Source organism: Vanellus vanellus (assembly GCF_965231255.1).
Source record: "Vanellus vanellus genome assembly, contig: HAP1_SCAFFOLD_2037, whole genome shotgun sequence".
Lineage (NCBI taxonomy): Eukaryota > Metazoa > Chordata > Aves > Charadriiformes > Charadriidae > Vanellus > Vanellus vanellus.
In genome coordinates this window covers 1-20,415 of record NW_028126744.1, presented here as the reverse complement: position 1 = coordinate 20,415, position 20,415 = coordinate 1, and the positions used below count along the sequence as shown (strand labels likewise).

At 66.1% G+C, this 20,415-nt stretch overlaps 2 protein-coding genes across 2 annotated transcripts; both read right to left on the bottom strand.

Annotated features, from left to right (window-relative positions):
• Window positions 1–717: 717 nt before the first annotated feature.
• EIF4B (eukaryotic translation initiation factor 4B) lies at window positions 718–13,703 on the bottom strand (the record flags this gene model as incomplete). The annotated part of the gene is made up of 14 exons (XM_082501507.1): window positions 13,665–13,703; window positions 9,145–9,282; window positions 7,954–8,162; window positions 5,994–6,110; window positions 5,646–5,700; window positions 5,135–5,278; window positions 4,418–4,528; window positions 3,939–4,118; window positions 3,620–3,854; window positions 2,644–2,762; window positions 2,307–2,520; window positions 1,429–1,487; window positions 1,131–1,218; window positions 718–862 (listed from the first exon to the last, which is right to left on the bottom strand). Coding segments are annotated over exons 1-14 (1,827 nt in total), but the record flags the coding sequence as incomplete, so codon positions are not given.
• A 2,165-nt stretch (window positions 13,704–15,868) lies between these two features.
• LOC309685794 (keratin, type I cytoskeletal 18-like) lies at window positions 15,869–18,849 on the bottom strand (the record flags this gene model as incomplete). The annotated part of the gene is given in 6 exon segments (XM_082501508.1): window positions 15,869–16,048; window positions 17,070–17,293; window positions 17,419–17,544; window positions 18,364–18,528; window positions 18,630–18,707; window positions 18,709–18,849. Coding segments are annotated over 6 exon segments (849 nt in total). The 3' UTR covers window positions 15,869–15,933.
• Window positions 18,850–20,415: the final 1,566 nt, after the last annotated feature.

Sequence of the window (20,415 nt, the reverse complement as noted above, 5' to 3'; positions counted from 1 at the left end):
GGCGGCTCTGGGCTCAAATGTGTCCCCCCCCCCCCCAAAACACACAGTCCCCCTCCCCAGGACATGTGTCGCCCCCCCCCCCAAAAAGCAAAAAACCCACCCCAAAAAAAGCAAAAAACCCACCCCAAAACAAAGCCAAAACCCAAACACCCAACCCCCCCCGGGGCACCCCAGCAGGCGGCTCTGGGGCTCAACCCCCCCCCCCCCCCCAAACACCCAGTGCCCCCCCCCCGGGGACGTATGTGTCCCCCCCCAACCCCGCCCCCACCCCCCCAAAACCAACCTCCCCAAAAACCAAAACAAACAAAAAAAAACAACCCAAAACAACCCCCCCCCCCCCCCCAAAAAAAAATCCCTGGGGCACCCCAGCAGGCGGCTCTGGGGCACGACCCCCCCCCCCCCCAAACACCCAGTGCCCCCCCCGGGGATGTATGTGTGTCCCCCCAACCCCCGCCCCCCCCCCCAACCAACCAACCAACCAACCAAAAAAACAACCCAAAACAAACCCAACACCACCCCACCCCCCCCCCAAAAAAAAATCCCTGGGGCACGACCCCCCCCAAACACCCAGTGCCCCCCCCGGAGATGTGTGTGTGTCCCCACCCCCCCCCCCCCCAAAAACCCACCCCCAACCCAAACCTCTCACCCCCCCACCCCCCCCCGGGGCACCCCAGGAGGCGGCTCCGGGGCTCAAACCTCCCCCCTCCCCCCCCAAACGCCCATTGCCCCCCCCCCGGGGACATGAGGTGTGTCCCGTGTCCCCCCCCCCCCCAAAAATAAGGCGCTTACGGAGGGCGGGTTCTCGTCCAGTTTCTTTGGCTCAGGTGGGGGGCGCGAGTCGTGGTCCTTCCTGCTCTCCTTCCTGGGGGAAGCGGACCCCCCCTCAGCTCCGGGCATCATCCGCCCCCCCCCGGGGGGGGTTAAAAATCCCGATATTGGGGGGGGGGTTAAGCACAGTGGTGTCCGAATCCCCATTTCCCCCCCCCCGGAGGGGCTCTCGACAGCACGGGAGGGGGCGGTGGGTTGAAGCGGGAGCTGCCGAGGGGGGGGTTGGGGTGTCGTGTCCCCCCCCCCCCCAAATTCCCGAGGTGGGAGGGGGGGGGAAAGGCTCTGGGGGGGGGGTCACCCACCTATCGGAGTCTCCCGGGCCACGGCCGGAGCTGCCGCTTCGGATCTTGGAGCCGCTCTCCCGTCCCCCGTCCGGTTTGTTCTCATCTCCTGTAGAGAAGGAAAAGGACGTGAGGTCTCGATCTCGGCGTTGTGTCCCCCCCCCCCCCAAAAAAAAACCCATAGAGCCCTCTGAGGTATGACCAGAACTTGGGGGGGGGGCGGTGAGGGGACCGCTTGGGGCTGCTTTTGCGGCCTCACCCCTATTTTTGGGATTCGGTTGTAATTCCAGATGGGAACCGGGACAAAGCCCGGACTCACCTTTCCTGTGGGCGCTCTTCGGGGGGGCCCCGTCCTCCCCCGGCCCCGTCTGGCTGCTGCTGGGGGGGGGGTGGGGGGGAAAGAAAATGGAAATCAAGACCTTGAGGAGACGGGAACACCGTGGAGAGCTGGTGGCCGCGCTGGGAGACCACCCCGGGGGCTACGGGGAGACCACCCGGGGGCTACGGGGAGACCTCACGGAGTCTGAGCCACCGGGGGGGGATCGGGGTGGGAGAGACCGTGAAGACCACCCAGTGCCACCCCCTGCCCTGGGCAGGGCCACCTCCCCCCAGCCCAGGTCGCCCCCAGCCCCGTCCAACCCGGCCTTGAACCCCTCCAGGGATGGGGCAGCCACAGCTCCTCGGGGCACCCTGCGCCGGGGGCTCACCGCCCTCACGGGGAAGAATTTCCCCCCGCTGTCTCCCCTAAATCTCCCCTCTTTCAGTGTCAAACCGCCCCCCCTCATCCCACGGCTCCACCACTGATCAGGAGTCCCCCCCCAGCTCTCCTGGAGCCCCTTTAGGCACTGGAAGGGGCTCTGAGGTCTCCCCGGAGCCTTCTCTTCTCCACGCTGACCCCCCCACCTCTCCCAGCAGAGGGGCTCCAGCCCTCCCCGCAGCTCCGGGGCCCCCTCCGGCCCCGCTCCAACAGCTCCGTGTCCTTCTGCTGTGGGGACCCCCCGAGCCGGAGGCGGCACTGCGGGGGGGTCTCCCCAGAGCGCAGCAGAGGGGCACACTCCCCCCCCCCTTCTCGCCCCCGCTGGGGACACAGCCCCGGTGGCTTTCCGGGCCCCCAGCGCGCGGTGCCGGCTCGCGTTGAGCCCGAGTCATCCCGAGGACTCGGGGACAGGTTCTCCCCTCTCCGCCCGCGGCACCGACCTGGTGGGAGAGTGCTGCTCCGAATCGGAGCTCTGCGAGCGGGCGGGGGGGTTGCTGCTCCGCTTCACCCAGGCGTTCTCCTTGGGGGGCGGCGCGGGCATCACCTTCAGCGGCTGCTTCTCCTCCTTCGCTTTGGAGGTGGGAGAAGGGGCATCGTCCTCTTTGGCGAACGTCTCGTTCTCCAAAGACTTCTCGCTCTCCCTCCTTCGCGTGGCTGCGGGGGGGTGGGGGGGGGGAGACGCGAGGGAAGGCAGGGTCAGGCCTCGGCGCCGCAAAGAGGGGCGACGAGGCACGAGGAGGGCACAGTTTGGGGTCGCCCCGCTCTCTCCCTACTCACTCCTGCCCGTGGGACCAGTGCCCGCGGAGGTGCCGGGGGGGCCGGAGTTGCCGGTCTGCGAGGACTCGCTGCCCGTCCGCGATCGCTCCTGGTTCTCTTCGCTTCGCCAGCTGGGGTGCCTGTGCCGGAGGGGGGCAAAAATAAAATAAAATAAAATAAAAGAGCTGATGGGGGGCTGCAATGCGGGGAGGGAGTGTGGGGGGGTGTTTACAGCACCCCCAGGGGGGGGCGTGGGCACAGTCGAGGGGGGAAAGGAGGTCCCTGCGGGTGTGACTGCGCTCCTCAGGCTGCCCGAGGGGCCACAGCGCCGTGTGGGCATCCCCCGGGGGGGGGAGTGTGCCCCTCTGCTGTGCTCTGGGGAGACCCCCCCACAGTGCCGCCTCCAGCTCGGGGGGTGCCCACAGCAGAAGGACACAGAGCTGTGGGAGCGGGGCCAGAGGGGGCCCCGGAGATGCTGGGAGGGCTGGAGCCCCTCTGCTGGGAGGACAGGAGGGGAGAGGTGGGGGGGTTCAGCCTGGAGAGGAGAAGGCTCCGGGGAGACCTCAGAGCCCCTTCCAGTGCCTAAAGGGGCTCCAGGAGAGCTGGGGAGGGACTCTGGGTCAGTGGTGGAGCCGTGGGATGAGGGGGAACAGTTTTACACCGAAAGAGGGGAGATTTAGGGGAGATATCGGGGAGAAATTCTTCCCTGTGCGGGCGGTGAGCCCCTGGCGCAGGGTGTCCCGAGAAGCTGTGGCTGCCCCATCCCTGGGGGTGCTCAAGGCCGGGTTGGACGGGGCTGGGAGCGACCTGGGCTGGTGGGAGGTGGCCCTGCCCGGGGCAGGGGGTGGAATGAGATGGTCTTCAACGTCCCTCCCAACCCAAACCCTTCGGTGGCTCCGTGACACCCCCAGCCTGCCCCCGGGCAGGTTTTAAGGCCGACAGCCCAGCGTGGGGCGGCCAGAAGCCCCCGCCCCAACCTCCTCCTGCCCCAACCCACCTCTCTCGGGGTCGTCTTTCTATCCTCTTGTCGTCCTCCAGCTGGCGTTGCAGCTTCTCCTGCTCCTTCTGTAGCCGCTCTTCCACCTCCCGCTCCCGGGCGGCCGTGTCCACCGGTTTGGCCCCCCCGAAGATGGAGGCCGCCCGGCTGGACTGGGGCGCGGGGGCCACCGAGGTCTCCTCCTCCTTGGGAGCGCTCCGGGGCTTCAGGTTGAGCTTCGGCCTCTGAGTGGGACCTGGGAAGGAGCAACGGGACCGTGAGTGAGCGGGAATCCCACCCCCCACCCCTTCCCCGAGCCGTGTTCCCCTAAAACCATTACCTCTGTCATCGCGGCGGAAATCATCCCGGCCGTAATCGTCCCGGGAGTTCCACCTATCCATCCGGTCATCCCGCCGGTCATAGCGGTCTTCGTAGCGGTCACCGCAGCCTCGGTAGTCATCGTCCCGGCGATAGCCGCTGCCAAAGGCCCTCCTGCCGCTGCCTATCCTGGAATCGTAGCCTGCGGGAGGGAGGGAAACCCTTCCTGGTGAATCCCGCTCCCTCCCAAGCCGGCGGGACGCGGAGCAGGAGACTTTCCCGCGGGTCAGCGTCACCCCAACGCAAAGGGCTTAAAATCTGAGCCGGACCCGGGCTCCGGTGGGGAGGAGAGGTCGGGGAAGGATTAAAGGTGCCCGGAGAGGAAGAGCGACGCCTCCGGTTACGGGAGGGGAACCGGGCCACAGCGGGGCAGCCCGTCTGCCGCGGCAGAGTCGCGCCCTCACCCCTCTCCGCCCCGGGAATCCTTCGGGAACATCCCACCTCGGTCATAGTCTCTGCTGCGGTCATCGTAGCGATCCCGTCCCCCGAAGCCACGGTCCATATCCCTCCGAGGACCATCACGGTACCGATCGTCGTAGCGATCCCGGTACCCTGGAGACAGAAGGGGGGAGGGGGGGGTGCGGCGTGAGCGGGGCAGCGCGGAGGAACCCGGCACGTGGTTTTACCCTGAACGCTCGAGTGAGAGACACCGGCGAGGATTTTCCTACGCTCGTTACTGTGAAAAGGTCACAAATCCCTTAACGAAGCAGGAAAATGCCGCTACCGTTCTCCAGACGGGAGAAGACGGCGCCGACCCATTCGCCCTCACAACCATCGAAGTGGGGAACGAGCTCCGGGCGGCCGCTCCGTCTGCGCCCCCATCACGGGCGGAGCAGAACAAAGCACACCCGGACGTCAGGATAACGCAGCTTTCCGGGGGAAACAACGGAAAGGAGGAAGAATTATCCACAGGGAAAGAGGCGGCAGATTTGGCTCTGGGCTCCAGGCGCGGGGGAAGCGACCACCGCGTCCCCGCGGGAATTCTGCTTGCCCAGGGGCGAAGCGGAGGGAAGCAACAGCCCCGCTCCTTCCTCACCGTTCCCATCCACTCCGCCACCGTTTCAGGGCGGCGACGGAAGGGACACCGCTCTTTTTTTTTGTTTGTTTGTTTGTTTGTTTTTATTATTATTTTTTATTTTTTTTCCCCTGCCAACTCACTGTCTCCGAAGCTGTCGTCGCCCCTGCGGGGTGGGTAATCGTCAAAGCTGTCGGCGGTGGCGGGACGGGCCCTCCAGTCGCTCTCGAACCTCTCCGAGTCCCGGAAGCGATCCCGATCTCTGCCGAAGCAGCGATCGTCCCGATCTGCCGGGGAAAGGAAGGAAATTTCAGCTCGCGGGGTGGAAAACAGCTGTCGGCGGTGAAACGGGAGGGAGAGCCTCTCCGAAGGCGCCGGTCTGTGTCAGCAGTAACCGCCAACGCTCGGAAAAACCCTCGGCCGAGTCAATTAGCGCGATAGGGGGAGCAGAGGGGCGCGGGAGGAACCCACGCAACATGGTTAGATAAGCGCCGGCGGGCGAAACGCGCCAGCCGGGCCCCGCGGCCGCGAGCCCCAGCCACGACCGGGGTTGGGACGACAGCGATGTGTCCCCCCTCGGCCGGGCCCGGCGCCAGACGCGGTGACCGAGGCGGCGCAGGCGAAGGGACGGCCGGGAGCCCGCAGGACGCTCACCTTTATCCTGAGCTTGATCGGCGACATCCACTCGTATTCTTCTGTTCCCTAAAGACTGGAAACGAGAGGGGGAAGTCAGCTTTGGGGGCTGAAGGTGGGCCGAGGGGCGGGAAGAGCCCATCCCGGGGCGAGGCAGGCGGCTTGCACCACTTTAAGGCTTAAAAAAAACCCCATTTCTTCCCCATTTAAGTCTTTTTCCAGCAGGGAAAACCACTGCTCTACAAGACGACACTTAACGCCTCCCTAGCGGCCAGGGCTGCAGAGGAGGGGGCTGGGGGGGGGGACGGGGGGACACATCTGGGGGCTTGCGGGCACCAGTCCCACTCCGTCAGGGGTTGTTGGACTCACCTCTTCATTGAGGCTCAGAGCCTGGAACAAGGAGTCTATGTCTTCAAACTCAGCGTAACCAAAACCTTTCAACCGCTCGGGATTGGTCGGCTCCCGCGGCAAACGCACAGCACTTATCTGCAGTCGGAGAGAAGGGGAAAGCTCTCGTCCGGATTCTCTCTGCGCCCCCCCCCCCGGCGTGAGTGCCGCGGGGGGGGATCGAGTTATCCGAGACGCCGCCGCTCGTTGCTATCGCAGACCCAATAAATCCTCTCAACGGCGAGAGGGGTTCAACCCCCCCTCCCCCCCCTTCAAACACACCACAGCTTCTCCCCGAAAGCGCCACCGACGCCCGTCGGGAAGGAGGAATTTGGCAGCGGCGAGAGGTTTCCCGACACGGCTCTCCTCCAGTAGCTGCAGCGGGGACGGAGCCGCAGGGCCAGGAGAGCTCCGCTCCGCAGGCGACAGCCGCTCCGTACCCCCAAGAACGGGGCCGTGGGCCGCCCCCACTGCACCCCACCCGCCTTCAGGGCTCATTCCCGAGAAAAAAAAACCAAAAAAAACACAACCCAACAGTTTTGGAACTGTTCAACTGAGACATTTGGTGTTCGACAGGAGTCCGCGGGCTGCGAGGACAGCTCGTCGGCTTCGTTAGGGCGCCGCTTCCAGACCCCATCAGGCATCCCCCGCCGCGCTAACGCCTTCTACAACCTCTCCCGCCCCGATTTCGGTTCTTCCCCATTTCGGAGCTTCCCAAAGCGCGGCTGCTCCCAGGTCACTCCCTGCTCAGAGGCCCGGGAAGCGGCGACAGCCCCCGGAGCTCGTTAGGTGCCGGCTAAGAGAAGGCACAAATTGCCTTCAGGAGTGAGGAAGCGCCGCCGGGAGAGGCCGGGAAGGGAGAACCGAGCGGCGGATGCGGAGCAAAGGGCTTCTGCGAGGGGTGAGGGGCACCATCGCGCTTCCCTTCCTCCTCCCCTGCGGAGTGCTGAGCCCTCTGCCCGGATCCGGATGGGGCTGCGGCCACTCGGCTCCTTCCTCCTCCTCCTCCTCCTCCTCCGGAGTCTCACCCCGGCTATCGCTCCCCGAGGAGGAGCGGGTGCTGCCTCAGCACCAGGAGAGGTTAGAAAAAAATTAAGCCGAAAAGGGAAGATGGAGGTACGCAGCACGGCTCTGCGGCTCCAGCCGCATCTCCCAGGCTGACGTTCCGGGGAGGGGAAACGGCCGTTTCTCCTCGCTGCTTCGCCGTCCCCCACCTCCTCCCCGATAAACCCAAAGGGCTCCAACATTCTTAAAGTTGGGGGAAAAAAAAAAAAAAAAAAAAGATGTTGTGGGGGTCACAGGCTCCCCCCGGAGCGTCGGCTGCTCTCGGCCACGGGGTAGGACGTATCTGGCGCGAGCTCCAACCGGGAAACCCCCCCGGGGAGGAGCGGACGCAGCTCAGGCCACAGCGCAGCCCGTCAGCCAAGTCTGAGGTGCCTCCGTGAAATTATATTTAAAAAAAAAAAAAAGAAATAAAAAAAAGAAAGGGCATTTCTCAGCCAGGCAGAGGAGGGGCAGAGGGGGGAAGCGTGAAACAGCAGAGGGACCGCAAATTTCAGAGGAGGAGGAGGAGGAGGAGGAGGAGGAGGGTCTCCAGGTGCCGGAGCAGGTAATAGCGACAAGCGAGGCTGTTTTAACCAGTAATAAATGTAGTTTTCCTCCAAGTTGAGACTGGGTTTTTTTTTTTTTTTTGGCCTGTGACTATGCGGTAAGCGATCTCCCCGTCTTCATGGCGACCCGCAAATTTTCTCATCCCCGCCGAGGGGGAGCGAGGGCGCAGGCGGGTGTCCGGCAGCAGCTACGCAGCCCCCATCACCCCCCCAAGATCCGGGAAACACCACAGCCAAAGCCGCCTGGAAAACACCGCTCCGGGGGCGGCAGCATCCAAAAATCACGGTCTTTACAGCCCACGTTATCCCCCCACCCCCCCCCCGGCACTCACGTTGAGTCCTCTGAAGAAGTCCTTGATGGATTCCTCCGTCACGTCGTAGGGCAGGTTTCCCAGAAAGGCGGTGTAGGGAGGGGATTTCGGGAGGCGGCTTCTGTCTATGTTGGGTTCCCGGGCGGCCCGCGGGGCGGTGGGCAGGATGGAGCGGTCGATGGGAGGGGCCCGGTACACGTCGTCATCGTTACTGTGCCAAGTGGTAGAAACTAAAGAGAGAAATTGGGCAAATCAGCCCCGAAACCACCCCAAGGAGAGAGGGGGGGGGGGGTTACCGCCAACGCCGTCGTCCTCGCCGCGGGCCGCCAACACGCGGCGTTACGGCCCAGGAGCTGCACCTTAAAGCCCCCAAATTCATCCGGCCGAACTGTTTGACCCAGCAAGGAAGAAGCTGCCCAAAAGGCACCGGGCCGTCCCCACGGAGAAACCGAAACAGGGTACAACCGCCCGGCAGAGCGGCCGTTGAGTCCAACCACCCATTTAATACGGCATTAAGCCTTCCGGGGGTAAATTCCTGTTTAAATCACAGCCGGACTCGCGGTAAAAACACCCCGGTTCGGTATTGGCGTGTTCGGAGGGAGAAGGCGCTGCGGCGGCCGAGCCGGAGGTCACCGCGCTCACCGGTAACGCCCGAGCTTCGGCGACTCTGCCCACCCGCCGCTTTCACCGCTCCGGTTACACCGACAAAAAGGTCTTTATCCCATTTCTGTTCCCCGTTTGGGTGCAAATCTCCCTCCCCTTCACCAGACCGCCCGTCTCAAACCTCGGCCCGAACGAGTCTCCATCCTAACGAGTACTGGATTTGCTCTCTGAGCTTAATTACTCCCCAGAAAGGAAACCACCAGCAAATTTCGGGAGGTTTGGGTGTGTTGTTCCGGGCCATCGGCTGTTCGGAGGGTACGGCCGAAGCTGCCGCCGGTGCGGCGGTCACCAACACTTCCCACCCCGTTTTTTGCACACACACACCCCCCCGCGGTGGTGCGAGAAGGGGCAGAATCCATCTGGGGACAAACTGCGGCCGCGTCCCTCCAACCCCGCGAGCGAGGCAGAAGCAGAGCGCTTCCCCCTTCGACGCCGCAGGCCAAGAGATTTCTCGTGCGGGTGTTTTAATGTTTAAAAAAAAAAAAAAAAGAGCGGGGTTTGGGTGTTTGAGCGATTGGAGAGCTCCGACGAGCCGGGAAATGACGGTACCGTCTCCTTCCAGGTCATCTGTCTCGTCGGCCCAGCTGACGGGTTTGGGGATATAGGTCGGGCCACCGCCGCCGCCGCCGTCCTCTGCCAGAAAGTCCGTCAGAGTGAGGGTCTTGCCCTTCTTGTTCTTCTTCTTCGCTGGTGGGGAGAGGAAAAAAGAGAAGGAGGGGAGTGAGCGACGCGCGGGAGCCGCCGGGTTTTGCACATCGCGACGCAGGCGCCGACCGCCCCGTCCCGGTTTATTTCCCGTTTCCCACGGGAGAAGCGCCTCAAACTCAGCAGGGAGGAGAACCGAGGCTGCCGCCACTCGGAACACACTCCCGCTTCACCTTTTGGGGGTCAGCCGTACCCACAGACCTCCCCGGGGGCTGTTTTTATTTTGGGGGAGGAGAAGCCGTCCCGCTTCCACCCAGGCCGCAAAGGCAGAGACGCGGCGGAGCACGGCCGGGCAATCCCACGGCCACCGGGATCCCTCCGGAGCCAGAAGCCGCCCGGTCTCACCGACATCTTAACGAATCTCCCCAACTCGGGGAATTTTTTTTTTTTTCTTTTTTTTTTCGGCTCTGCCCAGAGCCGCGTTCGGCCGCAGCGCTTATTCTCCATCTCCCGACAAAGCCGGGCGTCGCGACAGGCTGCGACACCTCCCAGCAGCGCTGGGGAAGCCGGGCTATTTTTAGGCGGGCGGGTTATGATGCAGTTTGCAAAATTTAGCGTGTTTTTTTTTTTTTAATTTTTTTTTTTTTTATTTTCCTTGCAGAAGGAATTGCTGCCCCCCTGCGGCACTGCCGGCCAGAGCAGGGACAGATGGAGCTTCTACCTGCAAAAAAAAGTCACCTTCACCTGCAAAAACGCCGCCTTTACCCGCAAAAATGTTTCCAGGCAGAGTCCGGAGGGCTCAGACCCCCCCCGTGACTTGGGACACCCCCTCCGCGGGGTTTTTCAGCGGCACTTCAGCTCCCCTCTCCCAGCAGAAAGAAAAGCCGATCTGGTTCAAAAGCCACTACAGCGACGACAGCGGCGCGAAACCGCTAATTGCTTTTGAAAACACACGCTCTTATCTTCCTTAAAAATTAATAATAAACTTTGGGACCGCCGGCCTCCACGCAGATAATCTGCAGGCGGGCCGCCGGCCGGGGAGGGCGATAATTAACCGGTGAAGCGTCGCAGCAGCCCTTAACGAAGATAAACACGAGGGACGCGGGAGTTTCACGGGCTACTCGTTTGCCGCCCCTTAATTAGCCCAGGGCTCGCCTGCCAGCGCTCAGAGCTGAGGGACGGCTCGCCCAAGAAGCGCTTAAAATGGTTTCTTCCGCAGAAATCCCTGCACCGGCATCGCCGGCGTCTTCCAGCGGGGAAAGGGGGGGGCGAGAGGCTCCAGGTACGGAGCGACCGCCTGCACGCAGCGCCCCCCCCCCTCCTCTCCCCCCAAAATCCCCTTTTTCTGGGTCCCGCTCTTCCCCTTCCGGTCTCGGTTTTAGGGCAGCGCGGGACCGTACTCTGCTCCTCCAGCCGGGCGCTGGGAGGACGGACGGAGCCATCCCACCCTCCCGAGCTCACCCCCAGCGACGCCGGCAGCTCCCAGATGCCGCCAGGGCGCTCCCGCTCCCCCGGTCTTCATTCCCAACATCCACCAAGACGCCAGGAGGGACGGAGAGAAGAGCTGAGCCTAAAAACGGACCCTTTCGCCCCGCAGTCCGGCCGGCTTTGCCCCCAGCTGCGTTATCCCGTCCCACTCCCACCCTCCCCACAAATGCTGCCGGGGCCGCGCCGCCGGAGTCGAAGGAGAACCACGATCACGGAGAGGAAACCCAACGGCAGCTTCGACCGGTATTTTTCACCACCGATTCGTCCGTCCGTGTCCCCCCCCCCCCATCACCGTCACTGCCATCCCGCAGCCTCCGCTCCTCGCCGACATCCGCTCCGATCTTCCAACCGTGGCTCCGGAGGGTTTGGGGTAACACCGCCAACGGCCAAGCGACGCCGAACGGCAGCGATGGGGGAGACACGTGGTGGCTGCTCCCCCCCTCCCCGGCCTGTCACCCCTTCGGGGGGGGTGGGGTGACCTGTCCCCCCCCCCCCCAGGGCACGACCCTGGTCAGGCTTTGGAGAAGACCTTGGCAGCGTTTGGGTCTTCTTCCCGCTCCCAGAGGCGTCGGGACCGGGGGGGACCGCAAACGCTTCCCCCAGGAGCCCAAACACACACGGAGCCCCCCCAGGGAGGTGACCCAGTGACACCCACACCTCCCACCCCCCCCCGGAGCCGCTCCACAGCCATCACAGAGGGGGCGAAATGGTTTTAGACCCCCCCCCGGGCGAGCGGGGAGTGCCCCGAGGACCCCGTAGAGCCCGGCAGAGAGCGCCCGACCTCAGGGGGTGACACCCTCCAGCCGCGTCCCCGTGTATCCGGGAGGGGGATGAGCTGTTTGGGGGGTCCCCAAGCCCCTGGGACCCCCGCCCTTCCCCCCCCAGGCTTTCTCTGCCTGCTGCAAACATCTCCGGGAGAGCCCTGCCAAATTTTGCCACCGGTTTTTGGGACAGCACGCCTGCCCCATCCATCCATAGGCAAAGGCGGTCAATCCGCTCGGCCCTCCGGAACGGCTCAAGCTCTGTTTGCCAAAGAGAAAGTCACGGAAAAATGTCGTCAGCGCTGGATTAAAAAAAAAATAAAACGACGGGAGAACAGCGGCAGCGGTGACCGCCTGGAAAAAAGGAAGGAGAAACGCTCTCCCGCCGGAGACAAGCGCCGTTCCCGAGGGAGGGAGGGAGGGAGGGTGGGCGGTGGGTTTCACCCTCCCCACCGTACCGGTACCGCTTCCCAAATGACACCGGATCGGTTCCCCGAGTGGCCACCGGCCTCCAAAACCCGTCAGCCTTGGCTTGGCTGCGGCCGCACCAGATGGCTACGGAGTGCGGGCGGGAGCCGACGGCGCAACGCGGTTTCTGTCGCAGGATAACGGCGTCACTGTCTGCTGACACCACGTCAGGGCTGGGGAGGGGGGGTGGGGGGGGGAAACCTCCCCGCCTGGGCAAAATCTGCCCCTTTTCCCGCTGGTTTTACCCCCGCCGAGGGGCCGCTGAGCCCCCCGCACCCCCCCCCCCCCCGAGGAGGCACTGGGGCTCCATCACCCTCCGCGCGTGGGGTGTGACACGGGTTCCCCACGGCCGCGATCCGCACCCCAAAACCTCTCCTGCAGCTCAGAGCCCCCTCACCCCCCCGTACCCCTCCCGGGGGGCGGATGAGGAAGGGAGGGGGGGGGGGGGGAGGAATACCCCCACCCTGCGAAGGCGCTCGGCTCCGACCCCTCCGTTTGGGGCCACTCGGTTTGTCCCCACCGGCGCCTCTCCGGGCAGACGTCCACGGCGGTGCCGGGCCTCCGTGCCGGCTCGGGGACCCCGCAGAGATTTTGGGGGAGAAATGAATAATTTTGACATTTCCCCTCCCCCCATCCCCCCCTCTCCAGGCTCCAAATGGCGCCGGGTCCCCACGGGCCACCGCGTTCGGGTGACGCTCTCGCCACGCGGTGGCTTCACCACCGGGAGGGGGGTGTGGGGGTGTTGTTTGGGGTAAAAAAGGGTGGAAAATGGCTCAGGGTGGGGAGGGGGAAGAGGGGGCGTTGGGGAGGGACAGAGCCGCCCCCTGAGGATGGCTGTCCCCACCCAGCGCTGCTCGGCCACCATCTTACCGAGCACACCGGGGGGGGGGGACGGGACACGGACGGACGGACGGACAGACACGGGACATGACAAGGTGGGGAGAGGACGATGATGACACACGACAAACCGGGCCCGGGGGAACGGATTGGGGGGGGGCACGACGAACCGGGCCCGGAGGAATGGACACACGAGGAACCGGGCCCGGGAAAAGGGCGGACAAACAACGACGACAAACCGGTGGAGGGGGGGGGGAAGAAGGATGAACCGGGGCGGGGCGGGGGGTGTCGGGCACGGCGGGTCCGCCGCTCTCCGGTGAGAGACGAGCCGGTTATCCCCCCCCCCCCCCCCCGCCGGGGCCCGCAAGGAGACTCAAGGGTATGGGCGGGAGGCGGGGCGGGCCCCGGGAGGGGGCGGGGCCCCGGTACTTCCCCCTCCCCATCCCGGTACCGGCGCCGACCGCGTGCGCGCCGCGCACCCACGTGGGTACCGCCCTCCCCGCGGCCGCTCCGCGCCTGCGCAGTGACGCGCCCGAAGGTTCCATCTACTCCCCCCACCCGCGCCCCATCCGTCAATCAGCGCCGGCGGCGCGCGCCCCCCCGCCAATAGGAAACGGGCGGGGAGGGGGGGGGGGGGGGGGGAGCGGCCGCGCGCGCCGGCCTGAGGGGACGGAGGAGGAAAAGGGGGGGGGGGGGGGGGGCGATTCGCCGCTGCCGCCCCCCCCTCAGCGCGGCCCCGCCGCCCCCCTCCCGGCCCCCCGCCGCCCCTCTCCCCGGGAAGCGGCAGCGTCCGGGAGAGACCGATCGGTACCGTCCGGACCCCCCCGCGGAGGCCGCCGGTCGCCGCCGCCGCCGCCGCGCAGCGCTCACCTGAGGCCGCCATGTTGGGAAGAGGCAGAGAAGGCAAAGGACCCGGATGGCGGCGTCACGTGACTATGAGCCGCCCCGCCCCACCCTCGGCTCCGCCCTCGGCCCCGCCTCCCCCCGGGGGGGAGGCGGGGCCGAGGGCGGAGCCGAGGGTGGGGCGGGGCGGGGGAGAGCGGCTGATTTTGCGTTTGGCGGCGCCGCCCGCGCCGCCGTCGTGCGCTCGGGACCTCCCCCCACCCCGGGCACGGCCATCCCCGTGGGGCGGAGCTGTGGGTCACTCGCTGTGGGTCACAGCCATTGGTCACAGCCGTGGGGCACTTGCTGTGGGTCACAGCTGTGGGTCGCAGCCGTGGGTCACGTCCATGGGGCGCTCACTGTGGGTCACAGCCGTGGGGCACAACTGTGGGGCACAGCCGTGGGGCAGTGCCATGGGTCATCGCTGTGGGGCACTCACTGTGGGGTACAACTGTGGGTCACAGCCGTGGGTCACATCCATGGGGCACTCACTGTGGGTCGCAGCCGTGGGGCACAGCCGTGGGGCAGAGCTGTGGGGCAGCATTGTGGGTCACAGCTGTGGGGCACAGCCGTGGGGCAGCACTGTGGGTCACAGCCGTGGGGCAGTGCCATGGGTCACAGCTGTGGGGCACTCACTGTGGGCCACATCCATGGGGCACAGCTGTGGGGCAGCACTGTGGGTCACAGCTGTGGGGCACTCACTGCGGGTCACAGCCATGGGGCAGCACTGTGGGTCACAGCTGTGGGGCACAGCCGTGGGGCACTGTGGGTCACCGCTGTGGGTCACAATGTGGGTCACTGACTGTGGGTCACTGACTGTGGGTCACAGCTGTGGGGCACTCACTGTGGGTCACAGCCATGGGGCAGCACTGTGGGTCACAGCTGTGGGGCAGCGCCGTGGGGCAGCGCCGTGGGGCGCAGAGCCGCCCCCCCCCGCCGTGTGCCCGTGTCCCGTCCGGCAGCGGTGGCTCAGCCGCGGGACGGTGTCGCTGCCGGGGGGGAGGGGGAGGGGGAGGGGGGATGGGGGACACTTTGGGGTCCCTCCGGCCGCTGGTGGGGGGTGGGGGACACCTCCTGCGACCCCGACATGGGGGGGGGGGGGGGGGGCCATGGCCGTGGGGCGGCTCCGTGGGGACGGGGACGGGGATGGGGACGGCCACCGCGGGTGCGGGTGGGGGGAGGAGGAAGCCGAGCTGGGCAGGGGCTGTCCGTCCGTCTGTCCACCGCCCATCCACCCATCTGCGTGTCCGTCTGTCCACCGCCCATCCCTCCATCCATCCATCTGTCCGTCCCTCCCTCCATCCCTCCATCCATCCATCCATCTGTCCGTCCCTCCCTCCATCCCTCCACCCATCCATCCCTCCCTCCGTCCATCCATCTGTCCGTCCGTCTGTCCCCCCATCAAACCAACCAACCACCCCTCCATCCCCCCAGCCACCCATCTGTCCGTCTGTCCCTCCATCCATCCCTCTGTCCATCTCTGTCCTTCCATCCCTCCATCATCCCTCCCTCCCTCCATCTGTCCGTCTGTCCCTCCATCCCTCCCTCCATCCATCTGTCCATCCTTCTATCCCTCCGTCCCTCCCTCCATCTGTCCTTCCACCCATCCCTTCCTCCATCCGTCTGTCCTTCCCTCCCTCCATCCCTCCGTCTGTCCGTCCCCCCATCAAACCAACCAACCACCCCTCCCTCCCTTCAGCCACCCATCTGTCCGTCTGTCCCTCCATCCATCCCTCCATCCGTCTGACCATCTGGGTGTCCGTCTGTCCGCCCGCCCGTCTGTCCCTCCATCTGTTCCTCCACCCCTCCATCCCTCTGTCCATCCCTCCATCATCCCTCCATCCATCTGTCCATCCATCATCTGTCTGTCCATCCCTCCCTCCCTCCATCCCTCCCTCTGTCTGTCCGTCTGTCCATCCCTCCCTCCCTCCCTCCGTCTGCCCACCCGCCCATCTGTCCCTCCATCCACTCCTCCATCCGTCCATCTGTCCCTCCGTCCGTCCTCCATCCCTCCACCCATCTCTGTCCCTCCACCCCCCGTCCCCACCAACCCCCCGTCTGTCTGTCTGTCCCCCCCCCCCCCCCCGTGCCTCAGTTTCCCCCGGTGACCCCAATCCCCGTTCCCTCCTCCCGCGGCAGCAGCAGAAGACACCGGAGGGACCATCTCCCCGCGGGGGAGGGGGTAAATTGCCAAATTGCCATTTTATTGGGGGGGGGGGGGGGGGGCGGGGGGGGTCCACGGCGCCCCTCCCCCCACTCAGTACGTCCGCACCTTCACCTCCTTCGTCTCCGTCACCACCTTCCCGTCCACCACCCGCTGGGAGCTCCTCTGCGTCACGGAGGTGCTCTCCTTCTCCAGAGCGTCCTGCAGGCTGGGGGGGGGCGGGGGGGGGGTCAGGGGGCGGGGGGGGGCGGCCCAGGGTGTCCCCCCCCCCCCCTTCCCCACGTCACCCCACGGAACCCAGAGGTGAGGGACTGGGAGCGTCCTGGAGGGGTGAGCGGGGATGTCCCGGTGCTCTTGAGGGACACGTCTGATGGGTGCCACCACCGTCCCCTCGCGGGCCCCGGGGTGTCCCGAGGGGTGGCACCCGCGGCTTCCCATCACCGGGGGCTCACCCCCCCCCCGCCCCCCCCTTGGATGCCACCACCGTCCCCTCGCTGGCCTGACCCGGGACATCCCATCACCGGGGGTTCATCTCCACTGGGTGCCACCGCTGTCCCCATCCCACCCCAAGACCACCCCGAAGGATGGCACCTGGGACACCCCATCACCGGGGGCTCATCCCTTCTGGATGCCACCACTGTCCCCCAGACCACCCTGGAGGACGGGCGGGGGTGTCCCAGCACTTGTGGGACATGCCTGCTAGATGCCACCACCATCCCCTTGCTGTCCCCAGTGCATTGTGGGTGATGGGACCTGGACATCCCATTGCCTAGGGCCCAACCCTCCTGGATGCCACCACCGTCCCCATCCCATCCCATCCCATCCCATCCCATCCCATCCCATCCCACCCCATCCCATCCCACCCCCCCATAAGACCACCCTGAAGGATGGCACCTGGGACGTCCCATCACCGGGACCTCATCCCTTCTGGATGCCACCACCATCCCCATCCCACCACCACCCCACCCCATCCAATCCCATCCCATCCCATCCCATCCCATCCCACCACCCCCATCCCACCCCAAGACCACCGCGAAGGATGGCACCTGGGATGTCCCATCACCTGGACCTCATCCCTTCTGGATGCCACCACTGTCCCCATCCCACCACCACCCCCTTCCCCACCCCACCCCATCCCACCCCCATCCCACCACCACCCCTCAAGACTCACCCGGGACATCCCACCCGTGGTGCCACCCCCCACCTCACCCGCCCCACACCCCCTCTACCTGAACTCCTCTCCCCCCTCCAGCAGCTGCCGGTAGGTCACGATCTCGGCCTCCAGTTTGCCCTTGAGGTTGAGCAGCGCCCGGTACTCCTCCGCCTGACGCTGCAGCTCCGCGCGCACCCGCAGCAGCTCCTCCTCCGCCCGCAGGATCAGCCCCTTGACCCGCTCCATCTCCAGCCCGTAGCGGTTCTCCACCTCCGCCAGGTTGGCCTCCAACCCGGCGTTCTGCCGAGCATCGTCCGCGTGTCCCCCCCTCAACGGTCGGCCCGGCGCCGCCGTGGGGTTGGGTGGGAGGTGGTGGTGGGGTTGGGGCTGTGGGGCGGGAGGGTGGTTCTTGGGGGGATGGGCACCTGGTTGCGGAGGGACTCCAAGTCGATCTCCAGGGTCTGGACGGAACGACGGAGGTCCACCACGGTGCCGCGGGCCACCTCGATGTCTTTGCTGCTCTGCGTGATCTCGATGGTGCTCTCGGTGATCTGGAGGGGACGCGCAGACGGACACGGACACACAGACGGACACGGACACACAGACGGACACGGTTTGGGGGTCACTGCCTGGGCCCAGCCCACCGTGGTGACCCCAAGCCACGGAGGGGACATGGGGGGTGAAACCACCCCAAGAAGAGCCGACCCCAAGGAGAGGGGTCCCACACGGGATAGGGGTCCTGCAGGAATGTCCCCCCAAGTTGGGGCAGGACCCCCCTGGAGAAGGGCCCCACTGAGGCCTGGGGGTCCCCTACGGGACAGGGGTCACCCCGGGACTGTCCCCAGTGGTGGACCAGGACCCCCTTGGAGAACGTCCCCACCGTGGGGGCTGCTGCCCCCTGGGATGGTTTCCCCTGGGGAATGTCCCCCCAAGTTGGAGCAGGACCCCCCTGGAGAAGGGCCCCACTGAGGCCTGGGGGTCCCCTATGGGACAGGGGTCTCCTGGGAGTGCCCCCGGTGGTGGACCAGGACCCCCTCGGAGAAGGTCCCCACCGTGGGATGGGGTTCCCCTACGGGACAGGGGTCGCCCCGGGGATGTCCCCGACGTTGGGCCAAGACCCCATTGGGTCAAGTCCTCCTCCCTTTGGGGAACTGGGTCAGACTGGGCACCCCCGGGCCAACGCCCCCCAGATTGGGCTTCCCCTGTGTGATGGGACCCCCAAACGACCGCCCCGCGGAGGTGGGGGCTGTCCCCCCCCATTGCCCCCATGTCCTGGGTGGAAAACACCCCCATGGAGCACCACCCCGGTTCGGCGGGGGACCGCCGGGGCCCCCCCGGGGGGCGGCTTTGGGGGGGGGTGGGGGTCCCACCTGCTGCCCCCATTGCTTCTCCAGGTCCTCCAGGTTCTTCTGGGCCAGAGCCTCGTACTGCGCCCGGATCTCCGCCATGATCTTGCCCAGGTCCTGCGACTTGGGCGCGTCCACCTCCACCGTCACCGCCGAGTCCGACACCTGCGCCTGGAGGGCCTTCACCTCCTTTGGGGGGACCCACACACACATCGAGGGACCGGCGTCAACGCGGGGCCCCCGTCGGGCCCGGCTCCCCCCCCCCAACCGCCCCCCAGCTCCATCCCCACCTCCTCGTGGTTCTTCTTCATGAAGATGAGCTCCTCCTTGAGGGACTCGATCTCCCCCTCCAGCTGCAGCCGCGCCATGGTTGGTGTCATCGATGACTTTGCGCAGCCCCGTGATGTCGTTCTCCACCGAGAGGCGGATGGACAACTCCGCCTCGTACCTGCGGGGACGGCGCCACCGCTCCGGCCCCGATCCCGACCCCGACCCCGATCCCAGGCTCATCCCTGTCCCACCCCCCATCTGTGTCCCCATCTGAAAATGCCCCATCCCCATCCCATCCCCATCCCATCCCCATCCCCATGAAATCCCCATCCCATCCCCATGCCCATCCCACCCCCATCCCATCCCCATCCCATCCCCATCCCATCCCCATCCCATCCCCATCCCCATCCCATCCCCATCCCCACCCCATCCCCATCCCCACCCCCATCCCATCCCCATCCCCACCCCATCCCCATCCCCATCCCATCCCCATCCCCATCCCCATCCCCATCCCCATCCCATCCCCATCCCCACCCCATCCCCATCCCCATCCCATCTCATCCCATCCCCATCCCCATCCCATCCCCATCCCCATCCCATCCCCATCCCACCCCCATCCCCATCCCCATCCCCATCTCATCCCATCCCCATCCCCATCCATCCCATCCCCATCCCACCCCCATCCCCATCCCCATCCCCATCCCATCCCCATCCCATCCCCATCCCCATCCCATCCCCATCCATCCCCATCCCATCCCCCCCCCATCCCCATCCCATCCCCATCCCCACCCCATCCCCATCCCCACCCCCATCCCATCCCCATCCCCACCCCATCCCCATCCCCATCCCATCCCCATCCCCATCCCCATCCCCATCCCCATCCCATCCCCATCCCCACCCCATCCCCATCCCCATCCCATCTCATCCCATCCCCATCCCCATCCCATCCCCATCCCCATCCCCACCCCCATCCCCATCCCATCCCCATCCCCATCCCATCCCATCCCCATCCCCATCCCCATCCCATCCCCATCCCACCCCCATCCCCATCCCCATCCCCATCTCATCCCATCCCCATCCCCATCCCATCCCATCCCCATCCCACCCCCATCCCCATCCCCATCCCCATCCCATCCCCATCCCATCCCCATCCCATCCCCATCCCATCCCCATCCCATCCCATCCCCATCCCACCCCCATCCCATCCCCACCCCCATCCCATCCCCATCCCCATCCCCATCCCATCCCCATCCCCATCCCCATCCCATCCCATCCCCCATCCCCACCCCATCCCCATCCCATCCCATCCCCATCCCATCCCCATCCCCATCCCCATCCCCATCCCCATCCCCATCCCCATCCCATCCCCATCCCCACCCCCATCCCCATCCCCATCCCCATCCCCATCCCCATCCCCACCCCCATCCCCATCCCCATCCCCATCCCCATCCCATCCCCATCCCACCCCACCCCACCCCATCCCCACCCCATCCCCATCCCCATCCCACCCCCATTCCCATCCCCATCCCATCCCCATCCCATCCCCATCCCACCCCCATCCCACCCCCATCCCATCCCCATCCCATCCCCATCCCCATCCCCATCCCCATCCCCACCCCATCCCCACCCCCATCCCCATCCCCATCCCATCCCCATCCCCATCCCCATCCCCATCCCCATCCCATCCCCATCCCCATCCCATCCCCATCCCCATCCCCATCCCACCCCCATCCCCATCCCCATCCCATCCCCATCCCCATCCCCATCCCATCCCCATCCCATCTCATCCCATCCCCATCCCCATCC